The 21,097-nt window shown below is 37.8% G+C and overlaps 1 protein-coding gene across 8 annotated transcripts in view; it reads left to right on the forward strand.

Annotated features, from left to right (window-relative positions):
• CFAP20DC (CFAP20 domain containing) overlaps window positions 1-21,097 on the forward strand; it is a 215,152-nt gene that overhangs the window by 187,954 nt on the left and 6,101 nt on the right. For all 8 annotated transcript variants that reach the window (XM_072598796.1, XM_072598803.1, XM_072598804.1 and 5 more), the window contains one exon: window positions 20,340-20,431. In XM_072598796.1, coding sequence (XP_072454897.1) covers window positions 20,340-20,431 — 92 coding nt within the window. The remainder of the gene's footprint in view (window positions 1-20,339; window positions 20,432-21,097) is intronic.

Here is a 21,097-nt window from a genome sequence, read left to right on the forward strand (position 1 = left end):
TACCATTGAATACCCCATGGGGCTCTCTTATGTTCTAGCAAGTTTAAAAAATATTTTTAAAAACAGCTTTCAGTTTGAATTTCTTCCTCTTTGTACATACACACGAATGCACTCCTTCTGTGGCTCTCATAAGAGTTAGCATGAAACCCTAGAGTGTGGGGTTTGGGTTTGAATCCCAAGTCCTACCATTTACTGCCTATGGAGTCTTGGGCAGAATACCCTCTGAACATTTGTAAAATAAAAAGTTAAACTAAATGACCTCCCAGCTCCAAATTTTATGATCCTATATTTCAGGTATACTTTTAGTCCATCTCACTCTCTATTGTAAAATGTGTCCAACTTTTCCTGCATCTGCCTTCTTCTTCAAGGTGAACCATCAAACTGTCAGAACTTAGCATTGTAGATTTTAGCCCAGATGCCATTTTGTTTTCAAAACCAGGCTAAGGAGTATATACATCATATGGAAAGAGCCATCTTTGCAACCATGCCAGCCTCTAGATAGCGCTTTGATTTTCTTGAGTTTTCCAGTGGAAAATTTCTGAGCACACTTATATTTAATTTCTTTCTTAAAAATATTTATTTTTTTCATTTTTTTTATTTTTAGTTTTTAACATTCACTTTTATAAGATTTTGAGTTTTAGATTTTCCCCCTCCCCCATCTCCAAGACAGCCTGCAATCTTAATATAGACAATACATGTATGATTATATTATACATATTTCCATGTTAGTCATGTTGTAAAAGAAGAATCAGAACAAAAAAATATTTTTTCCAATTACAAGTATAAACAGTTTTTAGCTTTTTTTTTTTTAATTTTGAGTTCCAAATTAGCTCTTTCTCCTTCACCTTCATTGAGAAGGCAAGCAATTTTGATATTGCACATGGCATGTGCAGCCATGCAAAACATTTCCATATTAGTCATGTTCTGAAAAACATACAAAATGCACACAGAGACACACAAGTAGATTATTGATCTGCATTTAGATTCCATCAGTTCTTTCCCTGCTGGTGGATGCCATTTTTCCTCATAAGTCCTTTGGAATTTTATTAGATCTTTGTATTACTAAGAATATCTAAGTCATCCACAGTGAATCACCATATAATACTGCTATTACTACTTGCACTGTTCTCCTGGTTCTGCCTACTTCATGCTGCATCAACTCATGTAATTTTTCTGAAACCATCTTGTTCATCATTTTTTATAGCACAGTAGAGTTCCATCACAATCATATACCGCAACTTGTTCATCCATTCCCCAATTAATGGGCATCCCCTCAACTTGCAAAAAGAGCTGCTGTAAATATTTTTTGTACGTATAGATCCTTTAAAAAAAATCTCCTTGGGATGCAGACCTAGATATTCTATTGCTGAATCAAAAGGTATGCACAGTTGTATAGGCCTTTGGCATAGTTCCAAACTTCCACAATTGTTAAAACAGTCTCAACTATTTTACAATAGTGCATTAGTATCCTACTTTTTCCACATCCCCATCCAACATTTATCATTTTCCATTTCTTCCTTATTAACCAATCTGATAGGTTGTGAGGTGATACCTCAGAGTTGTTTTAATTTGCATTTCTCTAATCAATAGTGATAGAGCACTTTTTCATAAGCCTATAGAGCTTTTATTACTTTGTCTGAAAACTGTTCATATCCTTTAACCATTTATCAGTTGGAGAATGACTTGTATTCTTATAGATTTGACACAATTCTCTATGTATTTGAGAAATGAGGCTTTTTTCAGAGAAACTTGCTAGAAAAATTTTCCCCGTTTTCTATTTTCCTTCTAATCTTGATTATATTGGTTTTGTTTATGAAAATATTTTTAATTTATTGTAACCTGAAGTATCCATTTTACATGCTTTAATCTTCACTGTCTCTTGTTTGGTCATTATCAAAAAACTTTTCTGTAAAAAAATTTCCCCAGTTTTATGCTTTCCTTCTAATCTTGGTTGCATTGGTTTTATTTATGCACAACATTTTTAATTTAATGTAGTCAAAATTATCCATTTTACATGCTGTAAATGCTCTGTCCCTTGTTTGGTCATAAATTCTTCCCTTAACATGGATCTTACAAATAAACTATTCCATGCACCCCTAATTTGCTAATGCTGTCACCCTTTATGTCTAGATGATGTGTCCATTTTGAACTTATCTTGGTATATGGTGTGAAATGTTGGTTTCTGTCTAGTTTCTGCCAAACTGCTTTCCATTTTTTCTAGCAGTTTTTGTCAGAGAGTGAGTTCTTGTCCTAAATACTGGGGTCTTTGGGTTTATTAAACACTAGGTGACTCTGGTCATTACCAGTGTGTTGTGTACCTCATTTATCCCACTGATCCACCACTCTTATCTCTTAGTCCGTACCACCATGTTGTTTTGATGATTATTGTTTCATAATACAGTTTGAGATCTGATACAGCTAGGCCATGTTCCCTCATTTTTTTCATTAATTCACTTTTTGTTCTTGACCTTTTGTTCTTCCAGATGAATTTTGTTTTCATTTTTCCTAGCTTTATAAAAAAAAATTATTTTGGTAGTTTGATTGGTGTGACGCTAAATAAATTAATTTAGGAGGAATTGTCATTTTTATTATATTGGCTCAGCCCATTCATGAGCAATTAATATTTTTCCCAGTTCTGATCTGAGTTTATTTGTGTGAAAAGTATTTTGTAGTTGTGTTCATAGAGTCTCTTGACAGGTAGACTCCCAAGTATTTTATAATGTCTTCAGTTCTTTGAAATGGAATTTCGTTTTCTATCTCTAACTGCTAGACTTTGTGGATAATACATAGAAGTACTGATGTGATTTATTTATATTCTACAACTCTGCTGAAGTTGTTAATTATTCCTACTAATTTTTTAGTTGATTCTCTAGGTTTCTGCAAGTATACCATTGTATCATATGCAAAGAATGATAATTTTGCTTCCTCACTGACATTCTAATTCTTTCAATTTATCTTTCTTCTCTCATTGCTATAGATAGCATTTCTGGTACAATATTGAATAATAGTGGTGATAATGGGCATCCTTGTTTCACTCCTGATCTTATAAAGAAGTCTCCTAGCTTATCCTTATTAGCGATAATGCTCAGTGATTTTAGATAAATACTACTTATCATTTTAAGGAAAGCTCCATTCATTCCTATGCTTTCTAGTGTTTTTAATAGGTATGAGTGTTGTATTTTATCAAAAAAATTTTCTCCTTCTATTGAGATAATCCTATGATTTTTGTTGGTTTTGTTTTTTGTACTGTCAATTATGCTGATAGTTTTCCTAATATTGAATCAGTCCTGCATTCTTGGAATAAATTCTAACTGGACATAGTATATATAATCTTTGTGATATATTGCTGTAATCTTGCTTGTATTTTTTTTTTTTTTGCATCAATATTCATTAGGGAAATTAGTCTGTATAGTGTGCTTTCTCTGTTTTTGGTCTTCCTGGTTTAGGTGTCAGAACTATATTATGTCATCAGAGAAGTTTAATAGAACTTCTTCTTTGTTTATTTTTCCAAGGAGTTTATATAATATTGGGATTAATTGCTCTTTAAATATTTGGTAGAATTCACTTGTGAATCCATCCTGGGGATTTTTTCTCAGGGAGATCATTGATGACTTGTCCAATTTCTTTTCTAATAAAGAGTTATTTATTCTGTTTCCTCTTCTTTTAATCTGGGCAATTTACCTTTTTGTAAATATTTGTCATTGGGTTTTTTGCGTATAGTTGGGCAAAATACCTCCTAATAATTGCTTTAATTGCTTCTTCGTTGGTGGTGAGTTCATCCTTTTCATTTTTTTATACTGGCAATTGGTTTTCTTTTTTTTTTTTTTTAATAAAATTAACCAGTGGTTTATCTAGTTTATTATTTATTTTTTTCTCCATAGAACCAGCTCTTAGTTTTATTTATTAGTTCAAGTTTTTTTTCAGTTTTATTAATCTCCTTTGATTATTCAGGATTTCAATTTAGTGTTTAATTGGGGGAGTTAATTTTTTTCTTTTACTAGGTTAATTTTTTTCTTTTAGCTGCATGCCCAGTTCATTGATCTGCTTTTTCCTCTCTTTTATTGATGTAAGCATTTGGAGATAGAAATTTTCCCCTAAGGACTACTTTGGCTGCATCCCATAAATTTTGGTATGTTATCTTATTGTTATTATTCTCTTTAATGAAATTTTTGATTATTTCTATGATTTGGTCTTTGACTCATTCACTCTTTAGGATGAGATTTTTTAGTTTCCAATTAATTTTATCTGTCTGTCCATAGTCCTTTGTTGAAGATACTTTTTATTGACTTAGGATCTGTAAAGGGTATATTTAATATTTCTGTTTTTGAGCATTTGATTGTTAGACTTTTTATGCCATAATACATGATCCTTTTTTGTGCACATGCCATGTACCATTATATTCCTTTCTACTCCCATTCAATTTTTTCCAGGGGTCTGTCATATCTAATTTTTTTAGAATTCTATTCATCTTCTTAACTTCTTTCTTGTTTGTTTGGTTTTTGTGGTTATATATATCAAATTCTGAGAAGGGAAAGTTGAGCCTCCCCCCCACTAGTATAGTTTTACTATCTGTTTCCTTCTATAATTCATTTAATTTTTCCTTTAATAATTTGAATGCTATACCTTTTGTTGCATATGTGTTCAGTGTTAATGTTACTTCATTATCTATGATACCTTTTAGTGAGATGTAGTTTCCTTGATTAACTCTTTTAATTATATCTGGTTTTGTTTTTTCTTTGTCTGAGATCATGTACTATCCCTGCATTTTTACTTCCAATGAAGTATAATAGGTTTTGTTCCAGTCCCTTAACTTTTCTCTGCGTGTGGCTCTATGATCCCAAGTGTGTTTCTTATAAACAGCATTATGTCAGATTCTGGTTTTTAATCCACTCTGCTATCCACTTTAATTCTGTGGGTGAATTCATCCCATTCATATTCACAGTTATGATTACTAACTGTATATTTCCCTCCATCATGTTTCTCTCTGTCTCTGTCTCTGTCTCTCTCTCTCTCTCTCTCTCTCTCTCACACACACACACACACACACACACACACACACACTCATTTCACTTTGTTCCTTTTCGAAAGTGTTTTACTTCTGACCACCTGCATGCCTAATCCATCCTCCCTTCTATCAACTTCCCTTTTCCCCTTTATCTACCTCCCCTCATGTTTCCCTGTAGGGTAAGATAGATTTCTATATCCTGTTGAGTATTTATATTATTCCTTCATTGAGCCAATTCTGATGAGAGCAAGGTTCAAGCATTGCCTACTACCCCCACTTATTCCCCTTCACTATAAAAGGTCTTTTGTATCTCTTTTATGAGATAATTTAACCCATTCTACCACTCCCCCTTATTCCCATGTATCCCTCTTTTTTCACCCCTTAATTTTGGGGGGTTTTTGGATAGCATCCCATCATAGTCAACTCACACCTGTGCCCTCTACAAATACTTATATATACATATATATATACATATATATACATACACATATACATACATACATACACACACACACACACACACACACACACACAAAATGAGGAAGTTCTTAGGAGTTACAAAATAATCTTCCCATGTAAGAATGTAAAGAGTTTAGTCTTATTGGAATCCCTTATGATTTCTCTTTCCTGTTTACTTTTTTATGCTTCTCTTGAATCTTGTATTTGGAAATGATATTTTCTGTTCTGATTTGGTCTTTTCATCAGGAATGGTTGGAAATTCTCTATTTCATTAAATATCCATTTTTTCCTCTGCAGGATTATGCTCAGTTTTGCTGAATAGGTAATTCTTGGTTATAGTCCTAGCTCTTTTGCCCACTAGAATATCATATTCCAAACCTCTTGATGCTTTTATGTAGAAGCTGCTAAATCCTGAGTTATTTTGATTGTGGTGCCACAATATTTGAATTGTTTATTCTGTTGGGTTTTTTTCGGTATTCTTTTTTACTTGAAAACTCTATAATATTGAGAGTTTTTATTTTGGACTCTTTCCAGAGGTGATCAGTGGATTCTTTCAATTTCTATTATCCTTTGGTTCTAGAATATCAGGGCAATTTTCCTTAATCTTCTTGAAAGATGTTATCTAGACCTTTGTTTTGATTGTGGCTTTTAGGTAGTCCAATAATTCTTAAATTATCTTCTCAATCTATTTTCTAGGTCAGTCTTGATGTCTAATGGAGTCATTAGCTTCCACTTTCCCAGTGCTAATTTTTAAGGAATCACTTTCTTAAGTTGCTCTTTTGTGCTTCCTTTTTTCATTTGACTACTTTTGCAGGGGTTATTTTCTTCAATTAATTTTTGTACTTTTTTTCCATTTTTGTGCTTCCTTTACCAAACTGTTGACTTTTTTTCATGATTCATTTGCATCACTCTCATTTCTTTTCCCAATTTTTTCTTTACATCTATTTGATTTTGATATTTCTTTTTGAGCTTTTCCGGGAATTCTTTTAGCAATTGACACCAAATCATTTTTTTCTTTGAGACTTTGCATGGAGGTGTTTTAGTATTGTTGTCTCCTGAATTTGTGTTTTGATCTTCCCTATCACCATAGTAACCTTCTGTGGTCAGTTTCTTTTTTGTTGTTGTTTGCTCATTTTTCTAGTCTATTAATGTTGAACTCAGCTTCTGGAGTAAAGAGGGCACTGTCCCAAGCTTCGGGGCGGGGGAGGTTCCTGCTGTTTTCAGAGTTAATTCTGGGTGCTTGTTTGATAAATCATTCTTTATTTGAGCCTTAAGAGAAGAATTATTTGCCACACCTGATGGGTGACAGGCTCATAACTTGTCTCTGGATATTATGTGTCATTAATATCTTCTGAACCTAAGAGAAAATGCTGCCAGAAAGAAAAGAGGCTTGAGGTTGTTGAAAATATAGAAAAGCATGTTATGCAGTTATACTTAGTTAGATGCTGTGATTTCTTGAATGACTTGCCACCTGGAGGGAGTTGAACCCTCTTTTTATGATGGTTTTTGCCAAGGATCTCATCAAGGAAAGAAGCTGTAGGAGTCACAAAAAGGCAGAGATTTTGTTTTCTGCTTTTACTAGGACTTGTGGCACACGTCCACCTGTATCATGGGCAGTGACTGTCTGGGCCTGATTTAACACTGACTCACCACTTTCTCCAGGAAGAGGCCCTATCATGTTGTGAATGTAACAGTAATAGAATAGCCCTCTCCAAGTGACATAAGGAAAGGAGAAGTGACTGGTCATCACAGCACTGGCTCCCCCAACAACCTTTGTGGTGCTGCTGTGTAGTCTGCCTACTTCCTAATGGTGGACCACCCTCAAGCTTCAAACCTCTAATCTACCCTGTTCTAAACTCTCCTCTATTCTCTCTCCATCTGAGAATTTACTGATTCTCACAACTGAAGTAATACTCAAACAAACTTCAGTTATATCCAAAACATATTCTATGCAAACCAAGCATGTAATCATTCACCTATCCAGAAAAGAAAAAATTAATGTCCTTACAATTCAAGCTTCTCCTCTTAGCTCCACCACCATTCACCTCATTTGTTGTCTTTGAGGCCTACCTGTCCCTCACCCTTCTTTCACTGTTTATCAATTTCTAGCACCTCTGGCAACATCAACCTAGTGTAGGTCTTCAGTATCACCCATCTGTATGCTCCCAATAGTTTCACAAGAGATCTTTCCTTTTTATTGCTCTTTCTAACCTATCCTTCATACTAATGCCAGAGTAATATTTCTTACGTCTAGGATCCGCTCGTGAAGTTCCTCTACTCAGACAATTTCTGTGGTTCCCTTTGGCTTACCAGGTGGAGTTCAGACCACTGTGCCTGGCATTCAAGATCCTCAGTAATCTGGCACCTTCTTTATCTTTAAGAACTGCCAAACAAAAGCTGTTCCTCATTTTGTCACCACCACTATTCACCATGTGGGCACATTCTACGTTCTAGCACAAAGAGGCTAACCTGCCCTACTGATTGTGCCTTCTAGTGGCTCTCCACCTTTTGTGGTCTTTGTGCGTGTTGGCTGTCACTAAACCTTCCCAAACCTCTCATGAATATGAAAGGAAATAAATTCTGGAACTTACCATGCATATGCACAAAAGAAACAAATACTTAATTTTAAAGAAAACTATTCAATATGTAGCATTTCTAGTGTCATGATGGCATTTTTTGTTTATTGTACACAGTCAAATTAGGAATTCCTTTATTTCTCAACAGTTTTATTGTTTTTGAAAGCTATATGCATGTGTGGTGGAGGAGAAGAGGATATCTCTACCCCCATATAAAAAGTTCAACCTTCAGTGTGTTTCCTGCTTAAGATTTGATTGAAAATAGGACTGAGATTTTCTTTCAATCTGGTTCCAGAATATCAGGGCAGTTTTCCCTGATAATTTCATGAAAGATAATGTCTAGGCTCTTTTTTTGATCATGGCTTTCAGGTGGTCCCATCATTTTTAAATTGTCTCTCCTGGGTCTGTTTTCCAGGTTGGTTGTTTTTCCAAAGAGATATTTCACATTGTCTTCTATTTTTTTCATTCTTTTGGTTTGGTTTTATAATTTCTTGGTTTCTCATGATGTCTTTAGCTTCCATCTGCTCCATTCTAATTTTTAAAGAACTATTTTCTTCAGTGAGCTTTTGAACCTCCTTTTCCATTTGGCTAATTCTGTTCTTTAAAGCATTCTTCTCCTCATTGACTTTTTGGGCCTCTTTTGCCATTTGAGTTAATCTATTTTTAAAGGTGTTAATTTCTTCAGCATTTTTTTGAGTCTCCTTTAGCAAGCTATTAACTTTGCTTTTCATGATTTTCTTGCATCGCTCTCATTTCTCTTCCCAATTTTTCTTCCACCTCTGTTACTTGATTTTCAAAATCTGTTTTGAGCTCTTCCATGGCTTGAGACCATTGCATATTTATTTGGGAGGTTTTGGATGCAGAAGCCTTGATTTTTTTAGGTCTTCCTCTGATGGTATGCATTGTTCCTCCTGATCTGGAAGGATAGAAGAAAATACCTTCTCACCAAGAAAGTCAGGTTCCAATCACCTTAAGATATGTATTATCTTTGTGATCGTAGGCAAGTCACTTAACCTTTGTTTCCCTCAGTTTCCTCAACCATAAAATGGGGATAGTAAAAACCCCACTTCCTAGAGCTATTGTAAGGATACAATGAAATATTTGTAAAGTATTTTGTAAACCTTTGGTGCCGCTAGTCTTTGGTGCTTAAGTCTAGCTAGAGTTAGCAACAGGAGTAGCCCTCCTTGTCATCCAAGTCTTTTTATTCTCATTATTTACCATACTAGTAAGAGCTTAATAAACATTGACTGCATTTAACCAAATCCCATTATGCCTCAGTGACTGCAGGGATCCCCTACTACATATATATGTATACATATATACGTATGTATACATAACCCTGCCTGTAGTCTTTGTCTTACTCCTATGCATTCTGCACAAGGTGACTTGTTTAATTTACCTAAAACTCCACTTTTGTCACATCATATTTCTCCTTAAGATTCTACAATGGCTCCATTTTGTCATTTGTATCGAATCAAAACTCTTCATCTTTGCACTTAAATATGGCACTACCTTCTGCTATCTCCCATAAAATGGACCTACCCCAATGAGTTTAGTCTCCTCACTGTCCCACACAGTTCATGCTCCTTCTCCCGTTCTCCCTCTTGTTCCCATTCTTTCCCTTGCTAGCCTCTCCTGTCTTATCTGCTCATTCAGATATCACTTGTCCTTCAAATTCTAGCTTTCAGATGGCCGTCCCCAGATATGCCAACTAAACCTGACCTTTCCCTGACTTCCAGGAGCACTTCAAAAAGGGGATACGTCTTTTGGCTCGATTATTTTCTTTATTGTTCTCTATGAACCTTGAAACTCAGCCCAGCCCGATCTCCCTGCCAAACAGAAAGATATGGTTACAAGGCAACATTGGTTTACAGCATAAACCCATTTTCAGACATCAGAAAGCTGAGCATGTATTTGTGAGTCAGTCCCAGTGTATTTATGGATGCAACTGAAAAGAAGGGAAACAAACAAATGCAAACTGAAACAGATTTCTTTGGGATGAGCATTTCCTGTTATCATTGAGGATGGAGAATACATTTGAGCTCTTAACACTCAGTTCCTGATGAGGAAATGGAAATGAATGATATCTGAGAACAGAAAGTTGGGAAGAGCTGCTGGCCCTGGCCAAGCTCACGTAGATATAGCCCATGTTAGAGGTGACACTGTGTTTCATAAAACTCTGAGACACATTTGCCAAAGATGTTTCATTCTGTCATAGAAAAGAACCTTTTCAAACTCCAAAAGCTGCAATTAAACTCTTATGATTGCTCTGTTGACATCACAGTGTTGATTCTATCAGTCAGCACAAATCACCAAGACCTCCTCAGTGGACTTTCCATTTGCGATTGGTCTAATAATCTACACAGAAAAAACTAAGTCAGTGAAGGCACTTCTTATCCAGGGGATATCTTGCAGTTAGTTAGATGGGAACCCCATCATGTATGTGTGTGTGTATCCATCCAGGACAGGCCTTGCAGATGGACAGCGAATTAGGTAGGCAGACCCAGAATTGAATATGATAAAAAGAGCTGTGTTTAATTGCATTTGGGAGATAATGCATCACAAACCATGCATGGGCACAAAAGCCTGTCTTTTGGGCACTTAATATCTCCTGATGATGCTCAATGGTGCAAGTCATGGAATAATGCCATTGTCTCCAAAGAATCAAAATTACAGATAGCCCAAAGGGTGGCAGAGAGATGAGCCAGGTACACGCAGGCCACAACATTCTACCAATGATATAAGTAAGATATCCATAATAGGCAGCATGAGACAGCCTGGTTGTCGTTTTTGTCCTTGCCTCCAGCTTGGAGCGGGCATGTAGAAGGTGCATATTGGTTGATGAAGTGAGTAAGAGAGAACCAGTGAACTCCCATGTGCTGGACCAACTTGGACCAACAAAATGTTAAAAAAAAAAAAAAAAACATGAGGAAACCCTGTGAGTTGATCCTCTGTGGAGTATATGTGGGAGGAACTAGAGAAAATCACAAAGGGTGGGGAGGTGTGAGTGGTGGGTAAAATAAGGTTCAAGTTGTGCCCACACACTAGTTCCATAACCTGTCCGTCAAAGTAGTATTCTCTATGTCATTAGCATAGTGCCACCCTTTCCCACCCCTTTGAAGATTAGGAGTTAGCCTTGTATAGTGGAAAGAGTGTGAACCTTTGGGTGCTTGCTGGCTATGACCTGGGAGCTGAAGTTTGGTGCACATCCCCACCATGTGGGGTGACCCCAGGCTGTGCCCCAGCTTGTACTTGTATGGAATGACTACCATCACTTAAATAGTGGTTGTGAACCTTAAAGCTTCATTTATCTGTTAGTTGCTAGCTAGTATCATATGCCATGGAAAGAGTCAGGTTGGCAGTTCCCTTCAACCTCAGTTTCCTCCCCTGTAAAATGGAGGCGGTACGTGTACTACCTTTCTTGTAAGACGGTTTTGAGGGGGAAAACAATTAGTAAGCCCTAGTGAGTTATGTTCACATAAAACATTATTATACTATAATCATCTTCCTCTAAGTATAAGCTACCTCCTTAACACATCTCCTGAAATGAAAATTATACAAGTAAGCATGGACAATTAATGCAAGCTCAGAACGGACTGAGATTTTATTTGAGCCAGATTGAAGGAAGGAGTGACACAGGCGACTCATTCCTTTTTTGTCCTTCCCTCAAAGTTAGCCAATAGATTTTAAAGCCCTTAGAAGGCATTAAATGAATATTTTTTAATTATATTGAATTGAATGCTACTTAGTATTCTGAGGAAAAATAAACAGAAGCCTGATACATGATGGGGAAATATTTGGAAACCTCCTAACTCTCCTTTAAAGATCCAACTCCAAATTAGATCTGAGTCTCCTGAAAAGATACTGGTGAGAACTTTCTTGTTATGTTCAGATTTGACAGAAGTCGAAGGGCTCTTTGGGGGGGGGGTGCTAAGGAGGATTTGTGGGTGCAACTGAGTGAATTTCTGCTCCAGCTTTCTCTTTCTTGAGTCAGAAAATGGGGTTTGCGCCTGCTGGTTGTCAGGGAGAAATTGCGTATAGCAAAACTGTGTGCAAATGCCAGGAACGGAGGGTGTGGAAACACAGGTGTGCTTGGACAGGGAAAAAATGAAAAAAGAGGTCAGAGGCGGTAGCTGCAACAACATTTGACATCATTGGAAAGACCAGTTGTTGAGTGTGAGGTGTTAAGTGTAGCCTTTTGAGACTACAAGGTATCCGGAGATGACTAGTCCTGCATTCAAGCAAGCTAGGTTTGAGGATGGGTGTTCACACTGGCAGGATACAGCCTAAGGTTCCTCTTAGGAATAAGAAAACACCTTCATCCTCCCTCCTTCACTCCATCTGTGGGAGGAAAGTGCTTTATCAATGTCCAGTAGTGGTAGAACACTTTGACAAGAGAGCCTGTGTAGCATAATAGGCATGGCTCTGCCACATCCTGGCTGTCAGATCCCCTGGGAAAGTGACTTCACTTCTCCGGGGCCCAGGCAGATCTGTGAGCCCTGCATTGCAAGAGTCACACATCTTCATTGGTAAAGGGAGTCTCTCTCCGGTTTTCTCTTCATTCACCAATGACATCATAGGCCTAGGCCAAAAACTACCTCTAACTGATCCTCAGGCCCCATCCTTTACACACTGCTGATTTGAGAAGCTTAGTTTACCACACAGTGATTCCCTCTTCACGTTTTTGTTCCCTCCCTGTTTACCCTGGACACAGATAGCATGGTCATATATTTAAATAGAGTTTAGGATCACAGACTTAGACTTTCTCATTCAACAGATGAGGAAGCCAAGTCCCAGAAAGGTTACCTGATTTGTCTAAATGTCACACAGGGAGTAAACAGCAGGGCCATGACTAGAGGCAGGTCCTCATCATGCCTTCCCTCCCCCAGCTTTATTTATTATCCTCCTCTCTCACCCCCAACCCTCTCCTCTCCTACCTTGGGGTCTGCTTCAGGGTTGCCTACCTCAGATAGATGCACTTTCATGTGATCTTTTCAGGAACAGGCCTCCACTTCCTGGTCATCTCTATACTATGCATGTCCTTCCACCCCTTTATGTGGTGTGCTCCTCATTAGTACATAAGCTGCTTGAGGGCTGGGCCTGTCTTACTTTCTTCACTGGTATCTCTGGCACAGTACAGGCACATAGAAAGCACTTAATGCTTTGTGTACCTGTCTCTGACTCCCAATCCCAATGTGCTTTCTCTGTTGTATCACATGGCCTCTCAGCAGGCCCCAAATTATGCATGTTTTAAAAAGCTCAAACATTCCATGCTAGGGAGATGGACAGATGTATAGAGAATTGTATCATTATTGGACCATTGTTGTACATTTACAGACGCAGGGCAATTAAGTGTTCAGTTTAGAATTACCTAAAGTATTTGCTCATGAACTCCTTATGGTCAGGGGCCATGTCGTATCCTCTTTGTGTTTTCCTCTACCTCTCTCTGAACTTAGAGTTCTATTTTAGGAAGTGCTTGATAGTCCCTTAGGAGGGAATGAATTAGAGCTGCTGGTGTGTGTATGGGATCACAACTTTTGGACAGCTTGGTTCTGATTGTTAGAAATGATGGTTGTGAGAAATAGTCTCATATTCAAAAGCTATTAAAAATTATCCTTAAAAATCGTTTAGCAGCACAAAGTTGCTGTGACCATTGCCATTTTTCACTAACACCGTTAAATTCAGTATAAGCAAATCCAACCTTAAAGTAGTAATTACTTTGTAGTAACATTGGCTAATCAACCATTTAGAATGTTGTTCCCAGGCTGCTGACTGCTCCTGGCAATGTGGGTTTGCCTGACGTGATGTTTTCGCAAAACCAGGTAACGGGGTCAGGAGGCTGGCGTGTATTCAGATGTTTTATTGTGGTGGAATTGGGAGCATAGGAACCAGAAGAATAAACATATTAATAATGGGATTTTTTCACATTATGTTGTGATTCAACTTATTCTGCGAATATATATGTACAGTATCTATGCTATAGCTAAAAATATTCTGGCTACTCTAAAGTGGCCAGCCTTAACATTAACGAGGAAAACTGAAAGCTGAGGTTACAGGGTCATCACATACAGAATGAAATTGCTGATAATTAACAGTCTTAAAAGTTTAGTGTTGCCAGTAAGAACTGTATAGTGCGTTTTCCTTGATTTTCTAAGCTATACTGTTAATGAATTGTTTAGCTAATGTTAGTACGGAAGGTGGCATTAGCATTCACCATACAGTATTGTTGCTGTCCTTTGTATTGTAAAAAAAAAAATAGGCTTATGGCTCAGGGTAATGCCTCATGTGTGAACATCTTGACTTCTAGCGTTTTCCACACTCCAGAAATGCATCATACATGACCTTGATATGAATGGGCAATGTTACTAGCTATATAAGTCAGAAAATATGTCAGAGAGAAAAAAGCCACAGTAAAATCTCTTTGTAGTTCTGTAAAAACAGCTCTGCCTTTGCTCATCTATACAGAAAGGTTAAATGAGATGATTTCTAGTGCCCCCTCCAAGCCTAAAAGCAATGCATACAGGGAACAGGGGTGAGCAGTTGGGGTTGTCATAGCCCTACTTGCTAATGCAGGTCTCTGCCTTCTCTGGGTTGTATATCTTACAAAGTTGCTTAGGGTACTCAGAGGGAAAAGGAAAGGATAAGGGAATAAGCTTTTATTAGGTGCCTACTGTGTGCCAGGCACTGTATGATCTCATTTGATCCTCACAACTGCTCTGGGAAGTAGGTGCTATTATTATCCCCATTTTACAGTTGAGGAAACTGAGGCAAGCAAGAGGTTAAATGACTTGCCCAGGATCACACAACCAGGAAGTTTCTGAGGCCAGATTTGAACTGCAGTCTTCCTGACTCTTGGCCCAGTGCTCTATCTCCTGGTTTAAAATCATAACTTAGTTAAGCTAAAGGAGCTCTAAGCTTTCAGAGTTTTGATGCTGAATAAAGGGGACTATATTAGTAGAGTTGTCAGATTAAGGAGAAAATGCTTTCTCTATGACCTTCCTTAGTTTTCACATTAATAATTCATAACCACCTGTAGTGAATTGTTTGAATTTTTGGTTGGACTCATGCATATGTTCCTACAGCAAATGCCACCAATGGCTGGACTTTATAATTTGTCATTGGGGATTCCTTGGTAGGATTATAGAACTTCCTCTTTTTGGCTGTGAATCCTTGCCCTGCATCATTTCTAGTGACTAATGCGGTCACTGTGTTAGCAATCTCTATGTAACCTTGGGAAATTTTCTGTAAAGTAGAAATGTCTTAAGTCTGCTGTAATTAAATGGACTAAATAAAGGTGCTTATCAGAAAATGCCCTATTAGCATGAAAGTCCAGGACAAATCCTTTCTGATTTCCTTAATGTGTTATTATGAAATTCAATTACACAGCATGCTCACCACACTCATTTTACTGTCTATAATCTATTGTTAGCAGTGGTTAGCAGAAAGAGAAAGGAATCCCGAGAGACGATGCCTCAAGAGCGGGTCATTTTCCCCTTCCAATCGTTCCACATTGACAGACAAGAAAATGGTATTTTAGGGAAAGCTGCTCCTGAAGACTCAGGGCCACATTGGCATCTGTAATTTAATTTGTTTGATTCCAAACCTGCAAATGAATTTAGGTAGACTTTGGGAGGAAATGGTAGAAAAGAAGGATTCGAGGCAGTTCACCACCAAATTACTCTGGGAACTGAATGATACGTTAAGTGAGAATTACAGGTAGTAAGAATTACAAGTAGCGCGGTAGGAATTTGAACCCAGGTGCCCGCTTTGGAATCATGGTAGAGATGGCGACAAAAATAAGGAGGGAAGAAAAGAGGTGGAAGGAGGACAGCCCTTCTGATGTGTCCAGAGCCCAATTCTCCCTTGCCTCCATCTGTCCTCTGACACCCTGAAGATATTTGTGCAAGGATGGGTCATCTGTGTAATAAACATGTGGCCATCCAGCAAATCCCTTTTTCTGTCCTGGCTTAGTCCCTTCTCACAGCTAAATATGATACACATTTCACACTGCCTCCACCCCCACAGTGGGAGAAGTAGACAAAAGACCTGTGATCTTTGCCTTTTACTATTCTGTTTCTTTCATCTATGCAGTCAATTCAATAAGCATTCATTAAGAGTTAGTTATATGCCAGGCACTTCTCAGTGCTGGGGATACAAAAGATGAATGAAACAGTTGTCAGCTCCTTGATTTAGAGTTGGAAAGGACATCAGAGGTCATGCAGTCCTGCCTCATCATTTTAAAGAAACTGAGGCCCAGACAGGCTAAGTAAGGGACTTTCTCCAGATATCGGAGTTCCAAGTAGCGCAGTAGGAATTTGAACCCAAGTACCCACCTTGGAATCATATTAGAGATGGGGATAAAACTAAGGAGGGGAGAAAAGAAGTGGAAGGAAAAGAGCCCTTCTGGTGCATCCAGAGCCCAATTCTCCCTTGCTTCCATCTGTCCTCTGACGCCCCAAAGGTATTTGTGCAAGGATGGGCTTCATTGGGTTCAGGCTACATGGTCACTAATGTATATTTTCCAAGCTATGACCAAAGTGCTTTATTCAGGAATCTGGATGCCAGAATACTTCAACTATTCTGATGACTTGAGGAGTGACTCTCCTCCCTCAGTCATTTGAACAGCTTAGAGATCTCAAAAATAAAGGCACCCACAGCCCACCCCATGCTTTCTTGTCTGTTAGGGTCTGTGTCTTGGTCTTCCTGTTCATCTTTCATAAAGGATCAATCTATGTGGCTGTAACGATGATCATTGGTGTCCAACTGACAGTTTCCCTAGTGTATTTCCATCATCATACCTCTGATAATAAGTATTTTGGTCATTCTCGTAAAAGTATCACGTAAATAACAAAATAGGGGTGTGAGTCAGGAGTTGCTAACATCCTCTAGATCAGTTTTTAAATGCCATATATGATTATTTCCCATCATTTGATGTCTTCCCCTTCTTTAGACAGTTTAAAAATGTTTTCAGAACCATATTCCTTTTGTCATGGTCCCTTCTGCGTGTCCTTGGTTTGTCTTGATACTCTTCCCATAATCTTTTTTTTGAACTCCATTTCCCACTTACTAAAGAGAATATCAAATGCTGGGTCTACATGGGGACTGTCACCAGTGATGGAAATGGAGCCTTGTTAAGCAGACATGGTACCTCTGCCATTTCTTGTCTGTAGTCCTCCACAACATTTATACGTGTGTGACTCATCTGGATGTATAGGTGACCTTGGATTCTTGAAGCCTCTGCCAGCAAGACATAAGCAGTGACAGAGAGCTGGAATAAAGAGCCCTTATTACAGTCCAGGTGACAGCATCTGCCATCCAAGGACCAGCCTACCAAAGTACAAAGTCGTTCATCACTAGCGGCCCCTGAGTGATGAATAATTCGGATGTGACAGTCCATGAAACAAAACTCTCATGTGGGAATTTAAGACCAGTACTGCTATGTAATAAGTGAAACAAAAAAATTACCATTGTGTCAAAACCTACGAATCTGAAGGTCATAAAGAAATTTCTACTTTATTTTTTCTATAACAGAAATTTTATTCTTATAATTAAGAATAATTTTGTCAAATGACAAAATTTTAATTGACAAAAACTGCTGTGAAAACTGAAAGACAGTGTGGCAAAAACTTGGCATAGACCAACACCTGACACCATATAGCAGAATAAAGTCTACATAAAGTCTAGGTATAAAGGCTGATGCTACAAACAAATTAGAGGAGCAAGGAATAGTTTATTTGTCAGATTCATGGAGAGTGGAGAAATTTATAACCAAACAAGAGATAGAGAACATTGTGAAATGAAAAATGGATAATTTTGATTACATTAATTTGAAAAGTTTTTGCACAAACAAAGCCAATGCAACCAAGATTAGGAGGGAAGAAGAAAACTGGGAAAGAACTTTTATTAACTGTGTCTGTGATACTCATTTCTAAAATATATAGAAAACTGAGTCAAATTCACAAGAATACAAATCATTCCACAATTGATAAATGGTCAAAGGATATGAACAGGAAGTTTTCAGAGGAAGAAATTGAAGCTATCTATAGTCATATGAAAAAATGCTCTAAATCACTATTGATTAGAGAGATGCAAATCAAAACAACTCTGAGGTACCGCATCACACCTATCAGACTGGCAAACAGAACAGGAAGATGATAAATGTTGGAGAAGGTGTGGGAGAGTTGAGTTGGAACATAATTCATTGTTGGTGGAGCTGTGAGCTGATCTAATCATTCTGGAGAGCAATTTGGAATTGTGCCCAAAGGGCTACAAAAATGTGCATACCCTTTGACCCACAATACTAGGACTGTATCCCAAAGAGATCATGAAAATAGGAAAAGGACTCACATGTACAAAAATATTTATAGCGGCTCTCTTTGTGGTAACCAAGAACTGGAAATAAAGGGGATGCCCATCAGTTGGGGAATAGTTGAACAAGTTGTGGTATATGTAATGCAATACTGTTGTGCTATAAGAAATGATAAAACAGGCGGACTTCAGAAATACTTGGATAAACTTATATGAACTGATGCTAAGTGAAGTGAGCAGAACCAGGAGAACAATATATGCAGTAATAGCCACAGTGTGCGAGAACTGTTTCTGATAGACTTAGCCCTTCACAGCAAGGCAAGGACCTAGAACATTCCCAAAGGGCTCGTGATGCAGCATGCCATCCACATCCAGAACTATGGAGTCAGAACGCAGAATGAAGCAGGCTGCATTCTCTTCTGTTATGTTTGGTTTTGTTTAATTTTTTTCTCATGCTTTCTCCCATTTGTTTTAATTCTTATGTACAACATGACTAATGTGAAAATGAGTTTAATAAGAATGAATGTGTAGAGCCCATAAAAAATTATAGGCCATTTTGAGGAGGAAAGGGAGAGGGAGGGAGAGACAATTTAAAACTTATGGAAGTGATTTTTGAAAATTGAAAACAAATAAACAAATTAGGAAGAGAAAAAGAAGAAATGACAAACAGGCAGACTTCAGAAAAACCTGAAAAGACTTCTATGAACTGAGTGAGATGAGCAAAACCAGGAACACATACACAGTAACAGCCGCAGTGTGTAAGAACTGATTTTGATAGACTTAGCTCTTCTCAACAATGCAAGGACCTAGAACATTTCCAAAGGACTCATGATGCAGAATGCCATTCACATCCAGAGAAAGAACTATGGAGTCAGAATGCAGAATGAAGCAGACTGTTTTCTCTTTTGTTATGTCTTATTTTGTTTGTCTCATGGTTTCTCCTATTCATTATAATCCATCTATGCAGCATGACTAATGTAAAAATGTGTTTAATAGGAATGTACGTGTAGAGCCCATATAAGATTGCATGTTGTTTTGGGGAGGGAGTGGGGAGGAAAGGGGAGAAAATTTAAATCTTATGGAAATAAATGTTGAAAACTGAAAACAAATTAATAATTTTTGGGGGGGGGGGGAGAAGAAATCATTTCATCTTTTGCCTGAACAGAGCAAGATAGGCCATTTGACGTGGTAGAGCAAAATCTATCACTGAGGACTCTCTTCCAACAAGCTGTTCCTCGTGCATTCGTTAAAAGTATACGAGATCCCTTAATAGATACAGCTCTGGAGATAGCTTTGATTATCTGTATCACAGAGTAGCCATTCATGGTTCACTGCTGACTCAGAAGAGGTCTCTAGTGGAGTGCCCCAAGGATCTCTGCTTGGTCCTGTGCTGTTTAATATTTTTATCAGGGTCCTGAATAACAACATAGAGGCATGCTTCTCCAGTTTGGAGATAATATAAAATGAGTCCCTGAGGCTGAGGGTCTAGAACAGATGGGAACCCATTGGGTTACAGTATAGTCTGACTTAGGATCAGAATATTGTGAGATTATAGCTACATAGTCCAACCCCTTTATATTAAAGGCAAAGAAACTGAGACTCAGAAAGGCGAAGAGACTGACCCAAGATCACTCCAGCATTAAATGGCTGAAAGGGGATTTAAATCAAGTCCTCCACTAAACATGATCTGGATTTTCTCTAGTAATAGATCCCAGGACTTGGAGTCAGGAGATAAGATTTAATTTCTCTCATCCTCAGTTTTGTCATCTGTAAAATGGGAATAATGATGCTTGAACTCCCTAGCTCCCAGACTTGTTACTAGAAAAGCATTTTTGAAACATTAAATGCTGTAAGAACATCAGTTGTCATTATTATTCATCATTAAATCAAGAGTAGTTTATTGAATATTTTCACATGGAATTGGACAGTTTTTAACTTTTTTTTGTTAATGCATTGGTATCTCACCTGCATGTGATTTCTTTCTTTTTCAGGGATTGGTTAAATGTGTTCAGTCCACCTATTGTCCCTCCTAGCCAGCAGCCTGTAGAGCACCTGGATTCCTCAGGAAGTTTGAGTGTTCAAGGTGGGAATTTAAATAGTACTGTTTACCGAAAAGGGAAGTAAATGAATTTACAAATGTTAAACAAAATAAGCTCAAGAGCTGGAGGGGGGCTCCTACAGTCATCCTCTCTACCTGCTCCACCCCACCCCCACCCCCCCACTTAAGGATGAGGAAATTCTGCCATTTTTCAGCTGTTAAATACCAGCCACCTAGGGTCATATCTGTACTGGGAAATATTGCCTTGATTTCTTCATCATTAATTTCAGTTAATATTTATTGTACTTCTGTAATGGGATATATGCATAACTGAAACAAATCAAAGAAGTACCCCCAACTTTCTAATTATGGCTTCCAGGAAAGTAATTCTAATATTTTAATATCACTTGCTGAGCTTCACAAAGTCAGCATGTTTTTATTGGAAGAAAATCCTCCATACAGCTCTGACAGTCTCTAGTGGAAGACTGAAAAGAATGAAGACAGATATGGAGGTCCCTTTGTCAACAATTTCTACTCAGGTGAACCATTTGTTTCTGGCTCTGGGATGAAAGCATTGCCATGAGGGACCCAGGGATAAAACATCAACAAAATAATTTTTGCTGAAAATTGAGAAATTTGAATGGTGGCAAAGGGAAATAAATATTCCCAAGCCCTTCTACGTATGCCCAGCCTTAATATCATGACTGTCTA

This window comes from Notamacropus eugenii, chromosome 3 (assembly GCF_028372415.1).
Source record: "Notamacropus eugenii isolate mMacEug1 chromosome 3, mMacEug1.pri_v2, whole genome shotgun sequence".
In the NCBI taxonomy this organism is placed as follows: domain Eukaryota; kingdom Metazoa; phylum Chordata; class Mammalia; order Diprotodontia; family Macropodidae; genus Notamacropus; species Notamacropus eugenii.